Genomic DNA, 20241 nt, shown 5'->3' on the forward strand with positions numbered 1-20241 from the left:
AGGAAACTCGTATTGATCAGATTTCCTGCGCAGCCATTTATCAAAAGTAGAAAACAACACCTTCTTGATCGAGACTTCGAAAGACTTACTAAAAGTCATTATACTATAGGTTCTATACACCTTTTCCTCGCTTTTTCACACACTCAACCATACGATTTTGCAGTTTAATACATGAAAGAGTAAGGAAAACATGTAGAACCTATAGTATGACAATCAAAGGCAGATATTTGTTTGTAATTTATACTGAATTACACTTTTTTTGCACAGAAACACCAAACCATATTTCTTACACAGGTATTAACATTTCAAGCTGTGGTTATAGCAACCTGCGGTAAAAATAACAAGTGTACACACATTGCAGTTCCAAATGAAGGTGATCAAGATGATAATAATACAATCTGGATAACACTCTTCAACTATGAACTAAACCAAATACTACAGAATCAAGTTCCACCACTTGATATCTCATCAACAGAGGATACCATCACAGATGAGTAGTATAGGGGATGCCACTCCTGATTCACCCCTAGACCCCCATTAACGCCCGTGTTTAGGAGTCCTATAGGGGGATTCGCCGCCTCGAGTACCCCTACTTTTACTATGTATTTCGGATGCAACATGGGGATTTATTGCGCCAACTCCCCATTTATAGTAACCGGATTTTTACTATTAAGTAACTTTGGTAGTAATCGAAAATGAGCTCCTAAAATGACCCACGGGGATTACAGGAGCCTACTCAATAAGATAAGGAAACCACCAACGAATACCATTAAATATGCTAACATATATGCATGAATGTAAAGAATTCAGTCCAATTTATGACTTCTGTATAAAGTGTTTGAAACCTAAGTTTATGCCCACTAAACCAAATAAGTATATTTGTTGTGGTAAAAAAATGCAAATAGAAGATGACACGTCAGCACAGTGTTACGAGTGTGGTAAGAATATTCGTAATGCCGTACCAAATGCTACCAGAGAGCAGTATTACGCCAATGGAGGTCGTAAGAAAACACCTTATAAGAGAATAAAATACTTTAGGGACTGGATGAGTCATATCCATGGTTATCGGTCGGTATATTTAGATAACGAAGTAAAGAACACTACCAAGCAGCCCAGGAAGACCGGCTGCCATCTTTTTTCCCAAGTCCGTTAGACCATTGCCTAACTTCTTTACGCCTGCGCCCGTAGCCTTAAGGGAGCTAAGAATTACTCCTACTACGCTTGAAATAACAACCGCGAATGCAAGGGGAATACCATGCTTCATGAGAGCTCTTTTTACCTTTTCCTTGGTGGTAAGGCCCAACTCCTTTTCCAAGTTTTCCTTTTGCGCCTGTAATTCCGCAAGGCGCACCTCGAGGGTTTATACTTCCCTTTGAGCTGCCTCCCTTTCCTCTTCAGGGCGAGCCTGGTCATTGATTATTTCCTGCTGCCGCTCTATTTGCCCCTCGAGCTCCTCAATGGCCTGATCTCTTTGCCTGATTTGCTCTTCTTTGGTGTTGATTTCGGCAACCAACTGCCGGCGTTCCTCCAAAGAGCCGGCTATGGTGGTATGCAAGTTTTTGGCTTCCTCCTTGCTCATATCCAGGTCTTGCAGGGCAAGATTGAAGGCCTTTTGGGCTTAGGTTTTTTTTGCGTAGGGCATCGTCTCTTTGTTCTCTCATTTCTATTATTTGCTGATTCTTGTCATTGACTTCTCTTTTTTGAGCATCGAGAAGCAGTTGGTTCTGTCTCATGTAATCTGCTTCCCTTTCTTCCAACGTTTCTTGCAGCCCCTCGACGTGTTTTTCTAACGCAACCCTCTCATTCAGGGTTGCCAACCTTTCTAATGCGCTTCGGGTAGCTAGTTGAAAACCTCTTAATCTCGCCACGTCACCCCTAACTTCGCCATTCTCATCAAAGAGGAGTTGTGGTTTTGTCCAGTGGTTCTTATCAGGAAATCTTAGGTCTTGGACGCTTATGAGGACTCTACCGCCGCGCTCGGTAAGCCTTACTTCGTCTGAGTTAAAGTTGGAATACGTATCTTTTAGCCGCTGCATGGCCGAGTTTACAGTGCCTAAGTCCTCTAGCTCTATGTGCTCGCGCGTAAGTACGTACTCGCGTGCTTTGGGATGTCTTAGGGCCTTTGTGATTCTATTTCTTAGGGAATCATCGGGGGCAGGAAGCAGCGGTTCTTCATCGCCGTCGTTAATGTCTTCTTTACCTTCCTCAGTGGTGGGGTCGAAGTCAGTAGTTTCGTCTACCTCCATTATATATGATAAGCTCAAAGTTAAATCCCAACGTATTACCTAAGCAGGTTGGCGGGCTGAAAGCGGAACGCACCTTTCACCGGGTCACATTCACGCCTTCTAGCGCAAAACCAGGAGAAACCTTGTACGTAGGCGTGCCCCGCCTAACGGATAACCTAGTCTTAGTTCCTGGCACCTTGGCGTTAAGGTTTGACCTAGCGGTGCAGCCCAGCACCAAGGACAAGCGCTATACCGTCAATAATGTGGGCAGGAACCTCGTCTCTAAGATGAGAATCAAGTTTGCCGGGGAATCCCTCTTGGACTTGAACAGGTACGATCTGTACACCACGTATAAGGATCTGTGGCTAACAGCCTTCGACTGTGCACAAAAGATAGAGCAGGGAATTGGAAGCATTATTCTTCGTAAGCTTCGCAGCGATACCAACCCGGCGCCTACGGACTCCAGTGGAGCAACCGCAGTAGCAGACGCGACGAGGGTAAAGACCGCCTATGGTAGCAAGTACGTTATCCCCTTGGATTTCGAAGTAATTACGAGTCATGGCGTGTACTACCCCAGACAGTTATCCGAGTTACAGTTTGAAGTAACCTTTGGCGGACACTACGAACGTCATTGGAGGCATGGACAGCGCAATTAGCGGGGCTGTTGATCCCTATTCTATCACCAACTTAGAGCTGCAGTATGAGACCGTGTACAGCAAAGAGCTGGCCCGTAGCGCTGGCATGGAATACAGCTCCGGCAAGGCATTCCTTTACGACCACGTAGTAATGTACAAGACATTTAGCTTCTTGGACAAGACGGATGAGGTTATTAACCAAAGTATTAACCTCCCCCGAAGAAGTCTCACGGGGTTAATGTTGGTGTTTGCCAAGCCCTATGAGGCCGGTAAGCGCGATTCCGAGGCCTTCCACAACCCCAACATTACCAACGTAGGGATAAATGTCAACGGCGTTCCAAACAAGGTCTACTCCCAGGGGATAAAGCCCGCAGACATTTACAGGGAGGCAATGCGCAAGTTTGGCGACCAAATTAGCCCTGAGGAATTCTTTAATGATAAGCATGCGCTGTGGATTGACATGCGCACGACGAACGATGAAGACCTACATGGTCAGGGTCTGCGGTTGATAAACACCCAGGACGGCATCACTTTGGAGATCAAGCGCACCAAGAACACCAGTGCGGGCGACGGCGACAAGATAAACTGCTACGTCTTTGTCGTGTCTGACGCGCAACTGAGCGTAGAAATGAATCAGCTAAAGAGCGTTGCATATTAATTTCGGCAAACAAGTTTGCCTCTAGAGGTGAGCTATGCTCACCGACTTCGCTGCGCTCCCTCATCCTAGTTACCCTGAAAAACATGAAATATTTCTAGTGTATACGATGCTACGCGTATTCCAAAACAACGAAACAAAACTTCAATGCATAGTGCAAGGTGAAACTTTGTACTTCAAAGGAAAGGAGGTGGCTGCTGCATTAGGATATGAGCACCCCAAGGATGCTATTAAGGCGCACGTTCGTGATAAGTATAAGATAAAAGTCAGTGAGCTTAGAAGGGAGGCGATTCACCTCCCTTCCAAGTTACACCCAGATTCCCTGTACGTAACCGAATCTGGCTTGTATCAATTAATATTTAGCTCTAAGATGTCGACGGCGGAGGTGTTTCAGGATTGGGTGCTCGAAAATACGCAATAGAAAAGCGGTTTGACACCCAAAACAAGCTGGTTTTCAAGATCGAAAATGAGTTTGACCTGCATAAGAAGGTGGTTAACTATATCCGCAGGTTTTACCCACAGATGCTCATAACACCAGGTTTGGGTGAATTACAGGACTCGGATGGAAAGCGCATTAAGTGCTGGCAGAAGGGCTACCAACGTGGTCAGCCTGACTTAATGATCATGAATGCGCATGTTCATTACCGTGGGTTCTGTATTGAATTAAAAACGCCAAAAGGTAATGGGGTGCTTTCCCCGGATCAACAGCTGCTCCTGCAAAGATATGAGGAAAACGGGTACAAGGTGCTCATAAGTAATGACTACGACGACATTTGCCGCGCAATTAACGCATACGCAGAGCAAATCCGCATACCTTGTAAGTTCTGCTGCAAAGCCTTTAAGACCTCCGAGACGTTGTCGACGCATTTAAAGATATTCCATAGGATATATGAACCGGCTTACATCGAAAGGGTAATTGGTACAAACACAATGGCGTGAATTAATCGAAGGTGTTTCATATGAAATAAAAAATTACGTCGTCTTCGAGGATTTGAACCGCATGCGGTTACTCCTCAAATACGACGGCGTTGAATATTCTCTCTGGGCGCCTGACAGGGTGCGCTACATACTACAAGGCGAGGAATTCCCCCACCTGCGTTCGCACGGCAAGCGGGATGGGCGGTGGGTCTTTGACATCGAAAGAAGGGTTGCCCCGTCTCCTCTATGTGGTTAGGCGCGTTTAAAGTAGGGTCGTCGGTCGGCGACTCTTTTTTAACGATGCAGTCAGCAGGGGGTTCGCATGTAATACAGTCCATATATTGAAAGGGTTATTAGTACTGCTGCGTAGGCTATCATATATCCATCCCAGAATGTTAAATGGTGGTTAAGATTTTGTTAAAAAAGGTCGGAAACTATTTCAGAAACCATCTCAGAATGTTAAGCTGAGGTTAAAATATTGTTAAATGGGGTCGGAAACCCTCAAAAAGAATGCCTCAAAATGTTAAGCTGAGGTTAAATCTTTGTTAAGGCAGTTAAAGATATATTCCTCTTCTCTTACACATCCACATCTCCCACACTGCTGCCTCCAATATTCCCTGTTAGTCCATGGAACACCTTCTAACATGTCAAAACGGGGTAGCGTCCTACTTATCTTCCTAAAATAGTCTATTCGATTCCTTAGGTAATCATCCTCATGAGATCCCCGCACTGATAACAATCCACCCCTTCCAAGTCGTATCCCTTTGAAAGGTATTGATACGATCTTTCATGCTTTTCCTCGTGAGTTTGAAGCCGCTGACAACTACTTAAAACCTTTCCACAGTAACTACACTCCGTCGTTTTACGACAAATACCCTTACTTACGTGTTGTTGCATCTCTTGAACGGTGCTGAACTCCTTATTACAATCCTTGCAAGCCTTGCTGACTAACTTCTTCGTACAAACCCCATGGTAAACGAGGTATTTTAACCTTTGCTTTGTACTAAAAACCTTCTTACAGACTAAGCAGTCCATATATACTTAACAATATCTTAACCTATATTTAACATTTTAAGGCACCTTTCTTAGGAGTTTCCGACCCCATTTAACAATATCTTAACCTATATTTAACATTTTATGGTGGATATCTCATAAAGTCCTTAACGGACTCCTTAGCCCATGAGGCCATCGTTAACAGCGTACAAAACCTTTCCGCGCGCTTCAGACCACACATTTCATCGTACAACTCCTGCACGCGCTCTTTTAATCGATTGATCTCCTCCCTTTGCATTTCAATGGTGTCTCTCTTATCTTTTACGTCGTTAACGATTCTCTGCACTGCTTCCGTAGGCTCCATATATATGAACCCAGATCACATGCCTTGTAACGCTCTGATAGTAGGACCCACCGGCTGCGGAAAGACCCAGTTCGTGGTAGAGCAGCTATTAGGACCCTTTAGATACCGTTTCGACTACATAGTGCTGCTTTGTCCCACCTACGTGAACAACCGCACCTGGACGGGCGTAGGCACGAAAGATGACGACTTCTTTGTAGACATCTTAGACCCTAACGAGTTATCTGGACATCTTAAGTTCTGGCACAAACAATTCTCGTCTCACGAGGCTCGACGAGCGAGTACGCAAACCTTGCTCATACTGGATGACATTGCCTGTGGGGACGACGTAAAAGACGCACCTCCGAATTAGTGAAGCTCGTCTTTAGCGGCAGGCATGACAACATTAGCGTTTGGTTGCTCTCGCAGCAGCTTACCAGTGTCTCCAAGCCTTTTAGGGAAAACATAGGTTCACTTGTCGTATTTTATACTCCAAGTAAGTCAGACCTGGAAACCATCTTAAGCGACTATGGCGGTGAAATATCCAAGGAACAGTTACACGAATACATGCGGCATTTGAAGATGCACCAACATTCCAAAATGATCTTCTCTTTGAGGTTTCCGTACGACGTTGGAATCTTTGATTCCTAATGTATATGGAGATTGAGCAGTTGATAGATGAAGTCGCCACACAGCTAAGTGAACCACTTAACATCCTGGTGTCTTCTGGGAAGCGCAAAGAAATGATAGGCAAGGAACTCACCCATGAGCAGGTAAATAAGTTGTCAGAAGAGGAAGTTAAAAAGTTCCATAAGAGGTACGAGGCTGCCCTTGCAAGTAAGACCACGGACGCCGCAGCAGACTCCGCTATCCGACTTGCAACTAAATTGCTTGGACTTGCGCTGCCTATAGACGACGTGGAGCAACTACGGAAGGACATAAGCGAGGACTATGTTATCGCCTAAGAACTTAAGATAACCTGTGGGTGGTTGTATTTGAAGTGCGGTAAGTTAATGGCAGTCGCCTCTGCGGCACTTCACATAGCTCAGCATGTCGACTTGAAGGAACTTACGATGTCTTGGAAGGACTTCAAGAAGGACAGAGAAGTCGAAAAGGTCTTCCAGGCGGCACTTGCCGAGGTACCTGATCAAGTCGCCTCAAGTCCTTCTTAAGTACTTACTTAAGTCATTCTCAAGTACTTATCAAGTCCTTCTCAAGTACTTACCCAAGTTATCAAGTCCTTCAAGTCCTTAGATATAAATGAGTGAATCGAAGGCGGAGGAGCAGCCCCAAGAGGAGCAGAAGATTACCAAGGCTAAATCTCCAGGCAGAGTCGCTGCCGGTAAGAAGCTCGCGGAGATGAACAGGAAGAACAAAGCCAAAAAAGAAGAAAAGGTGGAGGAAAAAGAAGAGGAATCCCTTATTAATCCGGGCTACGTAATTGGCGCGTTGGGATTTGCTATAGCAGCAGGCAGCCTCTACTTACAATGGCGGGCTACGAAGCCAAAGGTAGAACCCGTACATGTGACGCAGGAGCCTAGAAGCAAAATACCCGTAATGGAGTAATAACCTTCTCGCTCTGTAATATAATGTCAACCGCGTTATTGAAAACCGTTGAAGAGGCAGCTATTATTACTTCCATCGTTGCGGGTATTGGTTGGGTAGGTAAGAAAGTGCTCAAAGAAGACTTTACTGAAGACCCAAGCAAGAGCTTCGCTAACTTTGCTAAGATGACCGCTGCCGTTGGCGGGGCTATCATGCTAAAGGACTATCTGCAGAAGGAAAAGTACATCCCTAATGTATAGATGGCTGCGATAGGAGGTGCATTAATTGCTGCTTTAGCATTTACTTGCGCCAGTTACGCAGGTAAGTACATAGAAAAGGCGGTAACTGGCGGAAGTAGTCTCGAAGCCGAAAGGAAAAGACACGACTTAGCGCTGGAAAAGTATCAAAGGGACGTGGCGGCTTGGAATGAAAAAAGACAAGCTTACAGGGATTGGTTGGACAAAAATTACCAAGACAAGATGCAGGCGGATAAGAACTTTGAAAATACAGACTACGCCTTTAAGCTCTATGCGCAAGCACACCCCGCGGCATCGACGGGGTTGAAAAGGCCTCAGTTCAAGAATTACTACCAACCTTCTAAGAAACAAAAAAATAGCGAGCTGGTATTTGTAGGAGTCGCAGGGCTTGCCGGAGCCGTAGCTTTGGTGTATTTAGTCTAAGCTGCGCTTAGCCTCTAGTGACGCGAAGCATGAGCGTCTAATATATATGATCGTCTTTTTGGAAAGCGACAAGAATGACTTTACCACTTACTTCAATCCCCCCATCAAAGCCTGTAAGGTTCGGCTCATAAGTTGCTCTTTGTACAATTCTTGGCATAATTTAATTGGGGGCATAGTCACTGAGCATACAGGAGGATCTAACTATCAAGCCGTATTGCTGCCCAATGGACATTACACCCCAATAACACTGGCCAAGGAATTAGCAAAACACGGTTATACTCTCACCACGGGATTACCACACGAAATGACCCTCAAACATAATATGCCAAACTATTCAGTAACTTTTGGAAAGTTTGACGCATTGGGATCTTTATTATGTGCCTCGGGCAAGACGATTACCGACACAGCCATACCTGTAAATTGGAAAGTCGCATCCTCTTATGAAGTCTATTGCGATTTGGTCCATAGTTACAGCAATGGAGAAAAAACTTCTCTTATGTCCAAGTTTCTACCAAAAGGTAATCCATTTGACCTGGTAGAATACACTCCCATTTCTTTAATCTATGACTTGTTTAATTTGGTAGAAAGCATAAACATCACCATTAAAGTGGACGGAGAGACGGTGGATTTCAACGGGCGAAAGATCAATCTTGTCTTATCCTTTGCTTGAATCAAGCGAAGCGCGATTATATTCATATAATGGGTCGAACTGAGGACAAACTCAAAAGGCTTTACTATGGGCCTGAAGGCTATTGGAGAGGAGCGTCAGCTATCAAGAAACTCGCGACCGCTGCCAGGGTATCAGAAGAAACGGCCAAGAATTGGTTAAGAAAACAAACCCTCTGGCAGGTTTATCTTCCCGTGCCTAAGTACATTCCCAGGCCCAGCTTTACCGTAAATGCCCCCAATGAAGTTCATCAGGCGGACTTGCTTTTCTTGCCGCACGACAAGGTGAGAAGAAAGACCTATAGGTACGCTTTGACCGTAGTTGATATCGCAAGCACATACAAGGACGCCGAACCCATAACCAGCAAGGATTCTGGGGAAGTCGCAGAAGCCCTAGGTAGGATTTATAAGCGCGTCTTGAAATGGCCTAAGCTGCTGCAAGTGGATGCGGGGACGGAGTTCATGGGCGTGGTTACCAAGACCGTGAAAGACCACGACACTAAGATTAGGAGAGCTGAAGCTGAGTACCACAGGGGTCAGAGCATCGTCGAAAGATTCAATAAGACCCTGGCCGAGCGCCTCTTTGGATACCAGTATTGGAAAGAGCTTGAAGATCCCTCCGAGCGCAACAGGGAATGGACTCAGAGACTCCCCCAGGTCTTCGCGGCTTTAAATAACGAGGCGGCCAGGGCTACGGGAATGAAACCCAAGTATGCCATAAAAAAGAAACACGTGGAGCACAAGTCCTACGTCAGAAGTTCGAGGGCGGTCTTCCCCCAGGAAAAGAGATTAGGCGATGTCACGGTTCGATATCTCTACGAGCCGGGGAATTAGAAGGAGGATCTAAAAGAGCTACGGATCCTTATTGGTCTTTGGAAACTTACCAGATCCGAAGTGCGATAGCTAAGAAGGGTCAGCCCATCTTGTATTATCTTCATGATGGTCCCACACGTGGGTTTGTCAAAGAAGAACTGCTTATCGTGTGATTACCAAACGCGTGCGTATGGATACCATCGTCGCACATCCACCTCTTACCATCAAATGCTGACAGCGACACCTTCTCTTGGGTGACGTTGTGTATTTGATGTTTAAAGGACCGCAGGGAGTTCATTTGATGCTTCTGAGACTTTTGAGTTTGAAGTACATCCACGTACGATTGGTGAGTTAAGTCTTTCTTCACCACGTACTTTTTTACGCCTTTGGCTTTCTTATCTGCGCCGTCTGTCTTTAATACGCTGTACATTTTGGGTTTAAGACCCACGTATTCCACGATGGGCTTGCCCAGGCATTTCATCCTTCATCTTACCTATTACCTTTTTATTCTTTGTCGAGTAAAGTGGGTGATCCTTCGGGTAACCGCTGGTGTCATATTCGTCAATGTCCTCCATACAGTCCGCGTAAACGTCAGGCGTCTCTATCTCCATTATCAAAGAGTCGGTGTCCGTGTGTATCAAGCGGCAACGGTCGCCATATTTCGGTTTAAGTTTGTCATAATAAAACTCATACATCAGCAATTTTGACAGCTCCAGCACTGAAAACCCTGTGTATACAGGATTGTTTAGAAAGAGGTTCACCTTCTTCATGTGAATTACGAAGAAGTTCAACATGTCTACGTATCGAACAAACCCTGGTTGCGAAACGTACTTCTCCGCTTCCTCGCGGGTGTTAGCAATCTTTATGCTAACCCGCTTACGAATGTTCTCCATTGTCTTTCCAAACACGGAGTTATTCATCAACTTAAACAGGTTTTTCTCAAAGTCATTCTTTGCTGCTGTGCGCTTTTGGGTATTAAAGTCGATGTAAGGCTGCATCCACGGTTCTTGACGAAACTTCAAAGCGCGGTGCACCTTTGTCACACGCATTCCGTGTCGCACGTAGAATTGCAGGTTGCGGTAGTGAACCACGTAATTCTTTTTATTCATCAAATTCATCGTTAACTTACGGTACGGCTTATAGTTGGGGCACAGCTTCTTTTGAAGTGGGGATAGCTGTTCGAAGGGTATTTCAATTGCTTCTGGGGCAAGTGGGTAATCATCGTGAAGGTGGTGTAATTCCTCAGGGTATTCTAAGTCAACTTCTAAGATAAAGCCTTTGCGGCTGTCAGGTCTTATTTTCATGTAAAACTCGGGCTCTCTCGGCTCCGTCCATTCAAAGTCGCGCACGGGTAAGTGCTGGGACATTGCCCAACCGTAAAGGTTGTTAGCATCCAGATAAAAGATGTAGGTGTTTGGTTTGTCGGGGTCGTAGCCCTCCACTTGGGGATTATTCGCTCGCGCGTAACGCCTGCTGGGTCAGCAAACGCCACCTCGGATGCCGTCTTCCATAAATCTATACATTTCATAATCAGTTAATAGATCCAGTTGCGTACCTGTCTTCTTTAACAGCGCACTCCAAGAAAGCCTGGGGGCTGTATAGAAGTTTGCTGGGTCTAACTGATAGTAAGACATAGCCATCTTTCGGAAACTTTGAAAGACGTCTGCTAATAGTACGACGTCTGACAACAGGTAAACGTCGTGGTAGTCACCTAAGTTCTTACATTCGTGTCTCTTCCAAACCTCCTTCGCATGCTCGTATTCAGCATCGGATATCCCCGACTCAGTTAAGGTGCTGTAGAAACATTCTTGTGGTGGCAGCTGCGTTTCTTTAAAGAGATCCCAGGAGTTCATGTACTCATATGGATACACACCTTTCTTTTCTGCGCCGTTTTCGTCGGATATCGGTGAATACTCGTTGTATTTAGCTAAGTTGGCTAAGGAATCTGCCATGAACTGCTGTGAGTCCAGGAATTTTAGTTTGCCAATGGTTACGGACATATACCGTTCTTTGTTATTAGGTATGCACTTTACTTCGTGCCCCTCCACACCTTGCAATAGTAAATGGGAGTCGTACCCACGAAGATTGTGAAAGAACACAGGAATCTCCATGTTTGGGTTTATCCTTTGCCTGCATTTCCAGTGGGCTGCACCCTTAAATTCACCGGTAATTTCACAGCAATCAAGAACTTTGTCCGTGTAGAAGTCTTCCTCTAATGGCTCACCGCAGTGAAAGCAGTGCGTGGAGGGCTTACCAGGCTTATCCCCATTTTCTGCGTAACGTCCGCATGTAGGGTGTGCTTCTCCCAAATAAGCTCCATCCTTAGCCCAGGCTTTCTTTGCTCGGCGTCCGTACTTTAACAAACCTAGCTTGCAAACGTGGCACTCCTGTGCTGCATGATATGCTCCTAACTGCTCTTTGGTTAACTTAGTCTTCTTCTTATGCGTTAAGCGGCGTCGAATGTCTTCTTCCTCTTCTTCTAAAGCCGTAAGAAACTTCCTCGCGGCAATAGGACCCCAGTAAAGCACTGGTTCGTCTGCTTCACCGTCGCAGCGGACAACTACGTAGCCGTACGAGCAAATCTCGTGTAGTCCTTTCTTTTGCGTGTTACCGGCTTCCTCATACTCATCCGTAATCAAGGACTCGAAGTCCGCGTAAATCACGTAAGGCACCTTGTTTTGCCGCTTATGGTCGTCGTATTGTAAGTTCTTGTCTTCTGGTAGCTGAATTCTTTGAGCTGGCTCCTCAACTCCTCGACAAATTCTGTCATGTTTCTTCAATGCTTTTAGGTCCTTAAATGGTAGCAAGCAGGCATCGCAAAAGAACCTCTTATGTCCGTTTTTGCTATGCGTCGCAAATAGGCGGCTCGTCGACTTTACCCACGAATAATGCTCACCGTGGTAGAAAAGGTGTATGCGCTCTCCCTTACGGTCTGAAATATGTAGTGGGACTATAGTCTTTTCTCGAACGCCGTAAACGTTTATCGTAAGGTCGTTTCGTTCTTCAAACTCTGGTATGCATCGTATTTCCATCGGGAATTCAACGTTAGACCAATCTAAGTCGTCGTGTGGATACTTAGACGTCCTAAATGCGTTTTCAGTGGCTGGGTACAACGCTGATCGCAGCGCCCATTGAAAACATCTGTCATCCTTATTACGCACGCTAATTATTGCCTTCTTACGCTGTATGAAAGTTGGCAGTGGCACGTAAGAACCACCGCGAATCGGTACGTAACGGGCAATGCTAATCGTAGCACCTTTGATGGCTGTTACAGTCCATCCGGATCCTTCTCGGGTGTACTTAGCGAGCGTTTCCAAAATTGGCTCAACTTGCGAGGACACCTTTTGCTCCAAGTCCGTCGACTCTAAGACTGTTAGCGTTTTGGCGCGCAACCAAACTGTGGTTTCTGTGTCGTCTTTCATTAAGTCAACCTCCACCACAACGGAGACTTTTGCAGCTCCTAACTCTTCTATGCCCTTCTCTATTAATCGCTGTATGCGCCTCGCGTTCGTATCCCAATACCGTCGCAAATCTATTACAGAACTGCCAGGAATGGTGTATGTTTCGAAATTGTATTGCGAGTCCATTGTCTATATATAAGGAATATCTTTTGGGAAGCGTTGTGGGTAATGCCTGTAAAGCTGTTTTTGACCTCATAAGTACCCGCTTTGTAAGCCTCCTATGTTCCCTGGGAGCCATTTTAGGAGCTCATTTTCGATTACTACCAAAGTTACTTAATAGTAAAAATCCGGTTACTATAAATGGGGAGTTGGCGCAATAAATCCCCATGTTGCATCCGAAATACATAGTAAAAGTAGGGGTACTCGAGGCGGCGAATCCCCCTATAGGACTCCTAAACACGGGCGTTAATGGGGGTCTAGGGGTGAATCAGGAGTGGCATCCCCTATACTACTCAGATGCACTCCTAAAGGCTACAAACATGGCCATCAAGTACAGATACAGAAACAAACATCGTCAAATCTGTCACTTTGTAACACACTGCTTGAACTCTTATCTCAGTTTTGTTCAATATAGTAGTAGTATATTTTACAGTTCCTCTTGGTTACTCCAGCCTCAATACCGTGTAATATATTCTTTAGTTTTTGACTGCAGCCCATGTGTTTTTTAAATGTTTCGATCCTTCTTTTATGTATCCATTCTTTACATTACTACAGCGTGCAGTCAATAACTAATAAAATACATTACTCGTTATCAAGGCTACAGTAACAAAGAGTAACTGTAATAGTTGCGTTGTAATATAAGTTTAAATTTAAAAAAAAAGATGGTTGATTCTAAGTGTCACTTAAAATTAAAACGTACCAGTTTTATAATCAAAAATTTAAAGAGCTTTCTTAATGCTGCCATCTATAACTTTCACGTCTAAAAACCGTTTTTTGTTGCAAAACGTTTTATGTTGCTTGTATTTACTTTGTAACATTGTAATCTTTGTTGGGTTATTGAGAGTTAGAATTTAAGGCATTATGCAAGGAGTCCCTCAGCCCGTCCCTCCCTGAGCCGTCGATTCATTCGCCTGAGATTATTGTTTTTCAATTCAATTAAAACTCTGAAACGGCTTAGATTTATTCACACATTTAATTGTTTGTATGTTTGTTTGTAAAAAAATTTAGGGAAGAAGGGATAATGCCTATGCACAACAAAATGAGCAGTAGAACTGATAATTGTTTGGGGTTTCTATCTTTAGGTAGAAAACAAAGACGAAGAGGTGTCTTTAGAACAAGTATTTGCAAGTCCAACACTCTCTCAAATAGATGGTACTGAATGCTTTAGCCCAGATACTCCAAAAAGCCTTTACAAGCCAAGCCAAGAGTCACTTTTCTTTTCTACTGTTGCAGAAGAATCCCTGCGAGAAAAATTAAATGAATATCTTAGTTCCACAGATATCAGTCCCGTCCGAAATACTCTGACGATTCCATGGGAAAATGCGTCAGAGCGAACTAAGAGACTGCATCTAAGAAAGACTCAAGAACTGGTTCATACGTGTCTCGAGGAAATTGCCCCAGGAAAATCAGTCCAGCTGTTTAATCACTTAGATAAAAAAAGTTCGAAGGTTCTAACGTTGATTGCTCATTAATGGAGGCCCTGTCTGAATGTTATAATGATGAACAACACTTGAGGTCTCTTTGTGAGTAAACTATATCATAATCGTTGCTAACCATGGTCAGGTAACCATTCGCGTCATACTGCGAAATTATCTTGCGTTGGTCTGCGGAGAGTATGCCATTTCCTTTCGGCGTCTTTAATTCGATGCAAAGCCCTTCATACCTTAAATGCGCGTTCAGTATTAAGAGGTCGGGTTGACCCCTTTGATAACCCTTCTGCCAGCATTTTATGCGTTTGCTGTCAGAATCCTGCAATTCCCCTAAGCCGGGCGCTATGAGCATCTGTGGGTAGAAGCGGCGTATGTAGTCCACGACTTTCTTATGCAGGTCAAACTCATTTTCCATTTTGAAGACTAACTTGTTAGGACTATCGAACCGCCTTTCTATTTCATACTTACCTGTCTTTCTCAATGCGGGAAGAACGTCCTCGAGGACCCAATCCTGGAATGTCTCTGCCGTTGGCATCTTAGAGCTAAATATTAGTTGATACAACCCAGATTCGGTTAGGTACAGGGAATTAGGCTGTGAATACGAGGGGAGGCGATTCACCTCCACTCTAAGTTTGCTAAGCTTTACTTTATACTTTTCAGGAACATGCACCTTAATTGCATCTTTTGGGCGTTCGTAACCCAACGCCAGCGCCACTTCCTTTGCTTTGAAGTATAGTTTATCGCCTTGCACTATGCATTGCAGTTTGGTTTCGTTGTTTTGAAATACGCGAAGCATATTATACGTAAGGAATATTTTAATAGGCAACGCTTTTTAGCTGATTCATTTCCACGCTTAGCTGCGCGTCTGAGACTACGAAAATGTACGCGTTTATCTTAGTAGTGTCGCTGGCATGTTTGGTGCGCTTGATCTCCAACGTAATGCCGTCCTGGGTATTTACCAGGCGTAAACCCTGACCATGTAGGTCTTCGTCGTTGGTGGTGCGCATGTCAATCCATAACGCGTACTTATCCTTAAAGAACTCCTTTGGGGCAATTTGGTCGCCAAACTTACGCGCGACTTCCCGGTACATGTCCTCGGGCTTTATCCCTTGTGAGTAAACCTTATTAGGCACTCCGTTAATGCTAACGCCTACGTTAGTGATGTTAGGATTAAAGAACGCCTCAGAGTCACGCAATCCTGCCGTGTATGTCTTTGCGAACAGCAACATTATCCCTGTGAGGCTGCGCCTGGGAAGGTTAATGCTTTGGTTGATGACCTCTTCGACGTTGTTTGTAAAGCTGAACGTCTTGTACATCACGACGTGATCGTAAAGGAAAGCCTTCCCGGCGCTGTATTCCATACCGGCGCTACGTGCTAAATCTTCGCTGTATACCGTTTCGTACTGCAGCTCTAAGTTAGTAACGGAGTATGGGTGGACGGCTGAGGAACTTACGTCCTTTCCCTGCAGGATGTTTGTAGTGTCTGCTAGGGTTACTTCGAACTGCAGTTCGCTTAGCTGCCTTGGGTAGTATGCACCGTGGTTCGTGATAACTTCGAAATCAAATGGAACAACATATTTAGTACCATAAGCCGTCTTTATTTCGTCTTCTCCTGAGGCGCCAGAGGTTGCGCTTCTTACCTTGCGTATGGCATCACTGGCGATTCCCTGCTCTATCCTTTGCGCGCGGTCAAATGCAGTCAACCATAAGTCTTTGTACGTGGTATACAAATCATACCTGTTTAAGTCCAGCAAGGATTCCCCGGCGAACTTTACGCGTATTTTGGAAACGAGGTTTCTACCCATGTTATTGACGACGTAACGCACGTCCGCAGTGTTTGGTTGTATTGCTAGGTCAAACCTTAGCGCCAAGGTGCCAGGAACCAACACTAGGTTATCTGTTAGGCGGGGCACGCCTACGTACAGCGTTTCCCCTGGCTTTGCGCTAGAAGGCGTGAATGTGACCCGGTGAAAGGTGCGTTCTGCTTTCAGTCCGCCAACCTGCTTAGGTAATACGTTGGGGTTTAACTTTGAGCTTATCATATATAATGGAAGTAGAAGGAACGGATTTTGACCCCCTTACCGAAGAAGGCCAAGTAGACATTAACGACGAAGAATACGAGTCTTTACTTCCTGATGACAACGTTGACGGGCGGGGCCTTTTTGACAAGCTAAGACGCAAATATGGCAGCAGGGCCCGCGAGGCCTGGCGTTCCTTAGAGGATAAGTGGCAATCAAGGAACCCAGGGCGACCTATTCCAGAATATTTGGAATTGCAATACTTGGATTCCACGGACCTAAGAACTGAAATGCTAAGGGGGCTTTTAGACGACGTAAGGGAGAAATTTCCAAATGTGGACTTGACCCGCCTTAATTTCCAAACCGGAGATAAGGGGCAAATTCAAATCCAGTATCAAGGAAGGGATAAGTGGTATAATCTCTACCAAAGGAGAGACTCCGACAGGCTCACCAGTAATCTCCCAAAAGAAATCAAAAACGCATTAGGAAGACCTAATTTGGTGGAAAGACTAAGAGAAAACGATGAAAACACCAGCGAAGCCTTTGAAAAGTTCAAGACCCTAATGCAGCGGCAACAAAAAGGCATCGAAGCGATAAGGGAAGTCGAAGGACTAAAGGAAACAATGGAGGAAAGGGAAGCAGATTACATGAGGCAAAACCGACTACTCCTCGATGCTCAAAAAAGAGAACTTGACGACAAAAACCAAAGAATGATAGAACTTAGAGAACAAACAGACAAAGCCCTGCGCGATAGGAACCAAGCCCAAAAGGCCTTCGAACTTGCCCTGCAAGACCTGGATGTGAGCAAGGGGGAAGTTAAGGACTTACAAACCGCCATAGAGGGTTCTTTGGTGGAGCGGCGGCAGTTGGTTGCCGAAATTAACACTAAGGAAGAACAAATCCGGCAAAGAGATCAGGCTATTGAAGACCTGGAGGGACAAATAGAGCGGCAGCGAGAAGTAGTTGCGGACCAAACTCGCCCCGAAGAGGAAAGGGAGGCAGCACAAAGGGAATTAGAAGCCCTTCAGGAAAGAGTCGCGGAATTACAAGCGCAAAAGGACAACCTGGAAAGAGAATTGGGACTTACCACCAAGGAAAAGGTAAAAAGAGCCCTTTTGAAGTATGGTCTTCGGCTGGCATTTGCGGTCGCTATTTCGAGCGTAGTAGGAGTCATCCTATCCGCGCTTAAGGCTACAGGCGCGGGCGTAAAGAAATTAGGCAATGGGCTGACGGACTTGGGAAAAAAGATGGCAGCCGGTCTTCCTGGGCTGCTGGGTTCGGTTGTTTCCTTGGCACTTAAGGCCGGCGGAGAACTGCTAAAGTTTGTGGGGAATAACATTTGGATATTAGTCGTAGCTATTGGAGTGGTACTCCTGAAGAAGATGAAGGGTTGATCTTATCCTTGTGTATTACTGGTGGCTTATCGTCGTCGGGCATCCGAGGCGTCCTCGACTGGGGATAAGTAAAGATAGTATTCACACCGCCCTGATAATGCGGAACTAGCGGCAGCACACTCATGGTGCTAATGGGCTTATGATTCCAAGTAGCATCCGTCGAAGGGTTAACAGTCGGGGCGGCATTTATTCGTATGCGGCCGTTACCATCGCTGGGGCGAACTTGAAGCTTCGCATATTGACAATTAGCTATCATATGGAAAGTTACCGGTGTTATGTCTTCCCCTTGCGGAGGAACAGGCTCCGACGAAAAATGAGTTGGATGCCTGGTATTACTTTTTACCCTGTATGGCGGCAATGGGTGGTTATTCTCATCAACGATCCTAAAGCCGGCATTGCATGAGTACCCCGCCGAAATACAAATAGTGCATATGATTAATCCCAGGCCTCCAACCTCCACCCACAATCCGGCGTCTTGCCACTTGTCGCCCACGTACTCCTTTTCCTCCAGGTAATGGAGAAACCAATCTTCCTTCGCGTGTGGGTTCATATATTTCAGCAAATAAATTTGCTTCTAAAGGCTAAGCACCGTAAGAGTGCTAATGGTAGCGTGATTATAAGGTCGATCTCTTTGGTCATGTATGCTATTTATCGTTACTACGCCCGTGTCGTCTACTCTCATTTGCAGCTTTACCTTCCCGTGGCAATCAGCAACCATGTGGAAAGTCCAAACCGAGATGTTTTCGGCGCTGCCGGGGTTGGGCTCTACGGAGAAATGCGCAGGCTCCCTGTTGTTTGTCTTATTTCTCATAGGCTGCAGTACGCCATTCTCATCCAGGAACCTAAAGCCGACGTTGGCATGGCTGCTCGTGCCAATGCAAATACTACAAAGGATTAACTTCTTTCCTGAGTAGTTCAAATTCACGGACATGCCCGTGACATCAACCCAAGATGCCTGGGTGTATTTTTTCTCGCCTGTGTAAGTCGTATAAACACAATCTACTCCAGCTACGTAGGGGTTGTTCATCGCCATATATAATAGCTCAGACCAATGCTTGCGGTGGCTAAGCCGGCTTTTAGTAAGTTATGGTCATATTCCTCAGGTATCGCAGGCATAACCTTCTTTAATGGTTTCTTAACTACGGGTAGCTTCGTTTCGTGTGACTTGTTTGGCTTCTCTACGAAGTGAGGAATGTTCCTAAGAGTGTCAGAGTTCACGTCGTTCACCCCAAACTTCATATCCTTAGTAGCTCGTTGAAGTTTGTTGTTGTATCCTACTACAGAGCCAGTATTTATAAATAAATTACTGGGCATTAACCAACAACCCGGGGCTACTGCATAGTCCAACCTTGCCTTAGAATTTTGTATAGCTAGTTGGTAACGCTGTACGCCCTTGCTAATGTCGCCCTCCAAGATTGAACTTTCGAATAGAATCAAAGCTTCGGCTCGCGTTTCTTCTGCGGCGCCCGTATTTCCGATTATGCTGGATCGGGTGTTTACCTGAGCTCCCAAAATGGAATACACGTAAGCTTCTATGCTGCGGTTCAAACGGGCAAGGCCGGCTCTAGTTAGTCCTTTACCTTCTGGGGGTATAAAGTTAAGATATTGCTTCGTTTGCTCGTCGTTGGTAATCTTAATAATCAGTGGATTGGCCCCTGCATACTTACCACCCTCGTCTTTGAACAGAGGTCCGTCTCTAATTTCCTTAGTGGTCTTAGCATTTGGTTCAAAGAAGGTGCTACTGTCGTGAGTTTCTTTGTGATACCCAGTGTTCCATCGTAGATTCAACGCATGAACTTCCTTATCACTTAGCTCGTGTCCACCAATCCCCCAATAAGCCCAAATATGTCCCAAACCATTGTTAGCACCGGTAGTGCATCTAAAATCCTTCCCTACAACACCGAACTCCTTACAAAGTCTGTCATAGGCTGGAACATCGTATTTATTATCTCTTGGATAAAACGTGGCATCTCCCGGCAGCGCAATAACTCCCATCTCATGCAGTATTCTTCTAACCGTGAAGTGAAAATGAAACATGAATATCGAATTCTTCATCAAGTTCGCACTTACACCGCAGCCGCTAGTGGTACACCAAACCGCAAAGTTCAGTTGTTGTGGCCAGTATCGCATGTTAGGACCGCTTAACCATTCATGAGATTCCTTGGCGGTGGTATGAATTATGGGCACGTTTTTGAAGATATCTCGCACCTTTAACGGAAAGGAATGCTTGTTAGAGATCCGCATGTTCAGCGTTAGGTCCAAGCTTGGGTGTTTATCAAATGAAACTGCGGGTATCGGATAAGTACTGG

At 45.2% G+C, this 20241-nt stretch overlaps 1 protein-coding gene across 1 annotated transcript; it reads right to left on the minus strand.

Moving 5' to 3' along the window:
* Positions 1 to 10948: 10948 nt before the first annotated feature.
* LOC148908536 (uncharacterized) lies at positions 10949 to 13057 on the minus strand. Its single transcript, XM_089035918.1, has one exon. The coding sequence runs from the start codon at positions 13055 to 13057 to the stop codon at positions 10949 to 10951; it is 2109 nt and encodes a 702-aa protein (XP_088892044.1).
* Between the last annotated feature and the right edge of the window lie 7184 nt (positions 13058 to 20241).

Source organism: Actinia tenebrosa, unplaced genomic scaffold, assembly GCF_029948245.1.
Source record: "Actinia tenebrosa isolate PJP-AT-01 unplaced genomic scaffold, QUT_ActTen_1.0 PGA_scaffold3__52_contigs__length_22856419, whole genome shotgun sequence".
In the NCBI taxonomy this organism is placed as follows: Eukaryota; Metazoa; Cnidaria; class Anthozoa; order Actiniaria; family Actiniidae; genus Actinia; species Actinia tenebrosa.